Raw genomic sequence first — 3,690 nt, 5'->3', positions numbered from 1 at the left:
CCTTTAACAGAAATGATATACATTCCTTCATCTTTACTCTTTCTTGGTAGCAGCACAAAACACATTCCCTTTATTTAAAAAAAAAACTCATATATCAGAATTGCCTTTTGCTCCCAAGGGAGATTTATGAGGGGACCTCAGTGACATTGCCATGTTGATGGGCTCATTGAGGAGCCATCCATCTCTTATTTTGACAGAGTCCGCCTAACCTAACTAACTGAGGACTAGTTCTGGCTACCTCTGAAAACAGTTCTTGATTGAAAAGAGGGTGACACCACAGTGCCTTCAACCATGGCTTACAAGCTCAAGAAAGACCAATATGTCTTTCAACTTGAGAGACTAAATAAAGTTTCCTCTTCTGAAAGGCAAATATATAGTTAGACTCAGACATTTGCAAAAGCACGAGAAGTATCAGTGAGTATTGTAACAAATGTTTCTTTAAATATAGGACTGCATTATGTACTTTATGTGATTTTCTCAATTAATTATTTGAAAAAACCCTAAAACATTATTACCTGAAATTTATATTGGAAAACTGAAGACTGAGGAGAATAAAATATTTGCTGAGGATAATCCAGTTAGCAAGTAACAGCAACCATATCAGATTTTGAACCCAGAAGTCTAAATCTAGTCTGGACCACATAAAGAGGGTGACAATCCTGGAAACTGAGTTGTGCAAGAGATGCTTGAAGCATTTGGGGAAAACTCAGATTTGGAGACTAAATTTAATTTCCTTAGAGGAGCTTTCTCTAAGCAGGAACTGGCTTATGTATCTTTTCTTCATAGCATACATAACATGGAAACCACTTTCAAAGGTGTGGGTGTCAGTATAAGAAAACTACAAGTGCGTATGAAGTTATTGGGTTATTGATAGCAGGCACTGTCACAACACTTGGACCAAAGGAACAAGAGGAGAAATATGGCTAAAAGAGAAAACCAGAGCCAAAAATGCTGCTGGCAGAGAGGTGTGTCCAGCTTGCAGCAAACTTGCTGGGGGAAAGCTGAAGGAAAAAATCCCTGACCTCCCTCCAGTCTCCAGATGGTGTTTCCCATTGTCACATCAAACCAGAAATGAGAGGGCAAGGGACTCTGTCATTGTAGCCCAGTGTCCCAGGGACCAGAAAAAGGTAGAAAGTGGCAGAGAATCGACCAAAGGAGAAAAATACAAGATATTCCTCACAGCATGCACTAAGAAAGGTTATATTTGCATGATATTAACAGCTGATGATTTTCACATGTTAGAATATTAGGCAGAAATGGAGAGGTTTCACTGGAAGATGAAAATCTTAGAAGCGGGCATATTAGTTACAAAGCTGTTTTAATTACTCAGGAAAGAAATGAGGAAGGAATGATTTGGAGTAGAACTGGTAGAAATGGAAGAAAGGTATGACATTAAAGATTTGTAGGAGAAATAGATTGTTTCTAGGATGAATTTATTTCACCTTATAATAGCTTTCAAAAAGATAAAGCCTGATTCTCTGCATCATTATGGTTTCTGCACCTGTCCCCAATGACACTACCTTCCATCCTTCCACATTTATTCTACTTGGGATCCCTGGGATGAGAGACCAGCACATTTGGGCTGCCATCCCCTTCTGCTCCATGTATATCCTCGCTCTGGTTGGCAATGGAACTATCCTCTACATCATTACGAAGGAGAGAACTCTGCATGAGCCGATGTATCTCTTTCTGTGCCTGCTGTCCATCACTGACCTGGTACTCTGTTCGACCACATTGCCCAAAATGCTAGCAATCTTCTGGCTTAAGTCCTACATAATATCCTACCAAGGCTGCCTCACCCAGATGTTTTTTGTGCATACAATCTTTGCCACAGAATCAGCTGTTCTGCTGGCCATGGCTTTTGACCGCTACGTGGCTATCTGCTGTCCACTTCATTATGCATCCATCCTCAACGCCGTGGTGATTGGGAAGATTGGTCTGGCATGTGTGATCCGTGGCCTTCTCTTTGTTTTCCCCTTTGTCATCCTCATAGAACGCTTACCTTTCTGTGGACATCACATCATCCCTCACACCTACTGTGAACATATGGGCATTGCCAAATTGGCCTGTGCCAGCATCAGGCCCAACACCATTTATGGTCTCACCGTGGCCCTTTCAGTCACCGGCATGGACGTGGTCCTCATCGCCACTTCCTATGGCCTGATCCTGCGGGCTGTGCTGCGCCTGCCCTCCAAGGATGCCCAGTTCCGAGCATTTAGCACTTGTGGAGCTCATATATGTGTGATTCTTGTATTCTATGTACCTGCCTTTTTTTCCTTTTTCGCCCACCGCTTTGGCCAGCAAATACCTCCTCATGTGCATATTGTACTTGCAAATCTCTATCTCCTTATGCCCCCTGTCCTCAACCCCTTGGTCTATGGCATTAACACCAAACAGATCCGCCTGAGAATATTTGACTTTTTTATGGGGAGAAGATAGTTACCTCTCTCCATAACCCAAGGAAGAACTGGTAAAGCTATAATTAATTTGCTACTTTCTCAAACATCTCTTATCCTTGTACTAGAAGTTGCTGTTTCTGCCAATCCTAGCAAGTCAGTTGTTGTTGTCCAGTCATTAGGTCGTGTCTGACACTTTGTGATCGCATGAACTGCAGCACACCAGGCTTCCCTGTCTGTCCTTCACTATCTCCTGGAGTTTGCTCAAACTCAGGTCCATTGAATCAATGATGCCATACAACCATCACATCCTTTTTTGCTCCCTTCTCCTCCTGCCCTCAATCTTTCCCATCATCAGGGTCTTTTCCAATGAACTGGCTGTTTGCATCAGGTGGTCAAAGTATTGGAGCTTCAGCTTCAGCAACAATCCTTCCAATGAACATTCAGGATTGATTCCCTTTAGGACTGACTAGTTTGATCTTATTGCAGTCTAAGGGACTCAAGAGTTTTCTCCAGAACCACAATGAGAAAGGATCAGTTCTTCAGTGGTCAGCCTTCTTTATGGTCCAACTCTCATATCAGTACATGACTACTGGAAAAACCATAGCTTTGACTATACAGACCTGTGTCAGCAAAGTGATTTTAATATACTGTCTACATTTGTTATAGATTTTTTTCCAAGGAGCGAACATCTTTTAACGTGGCTGTTGTCACCATCTGCAGTGATTTTAGAGCCCCAAAAAATAAAACCTGCCACTGTTTCCACTTTTTCCCCACCTATTTGTCAATGAAATGATGGGACCAGATGCTATGACCTCAGTATTTTGACTTGAGTTTTAAGCCAGCTTTTCCACTCTCCTCTTCACCTTCATCAAGAGGCTCTTTAGTTTCTGTGCTCTTTCTGCCATTAGGGTGGTATCATCTGCACATCTGTGGTTATTGCTATTTCTCCCTGTGATCTTGATTCTAGCTTGTGCTTCATCCAGCCTGGCATTTCACATGAGGTACTCTGTATATAAGTTAAATAAGCAGGCTGACAATATACAGCCTTGACATACTCCTTTCCCAGTTTTGAACCAGCCCATAGTTCCATGCCCAGTTCCAACAATTGATTCTTGCCCTGCCTACAGTTTTCTCAGGAGGCAGGTAAGGTGGTCTGGTATTCCCATCTCTTAGAGAATTTTCCACAGTTTGTTGTGATCCACACAGTCACAGCAAGTCAGTACCACGTATTAGCTGGGAGATTTTGAAGAACAACTTATTTATACCTGCTAAATATATAGAAAAGTATTTT

At 42.1% G+C, this 3,690-nt stretch overlaps 1 protein-coding gene across 1 annotated transcript; it reads left to right on the top strand.

Annotated features, from left to right (window-relative positions):
- The first annotated feature begins 1,488 nt into the window (after positions 1–1,488).
- On the top strand, positions 1,489–2,439 carry LOC133053907 (olfactory receptor 52D1-like). The gene has a single exon (XM_061138363.1). The coding sequence runs from the start codon at positions 1,489–1,491 to the stop codon at positions 2,437–2,439; it is 951 nt and encodes a 316-aa protein (XP_060994346.1).
- Positions 2,440–3,690: the final 1,251 nt, after the last annotated feature.

The sequence above is a fragment of the Dama dama genome, chromosome 1, assembly GCF_033118175.1.
Source record: "Dama dama isolate Ldn47 chromosome 1, ASM3311817v1, whole genome shotgun sequence".
Lineage (NCBI taxonomy): Eukaryota > Metazoa > Chordata > Mammalia > Artiodactyla > Cervidae > Dama > Dama dama.
Note: the sequence above shows the minus strand (reverse complement) of the source record. Positions and strands in the feature narration are given on the sequence as shown.

Excerpts from the sequence above, each read along its gene's own strand:
- LOC133053907 (XM_061138363.1), top strand. The coding sequence starts at position 1,489 with ATGGTTTCTGCACCTGTCCCCAATGACACTACCTTCCATCCTTCCACA.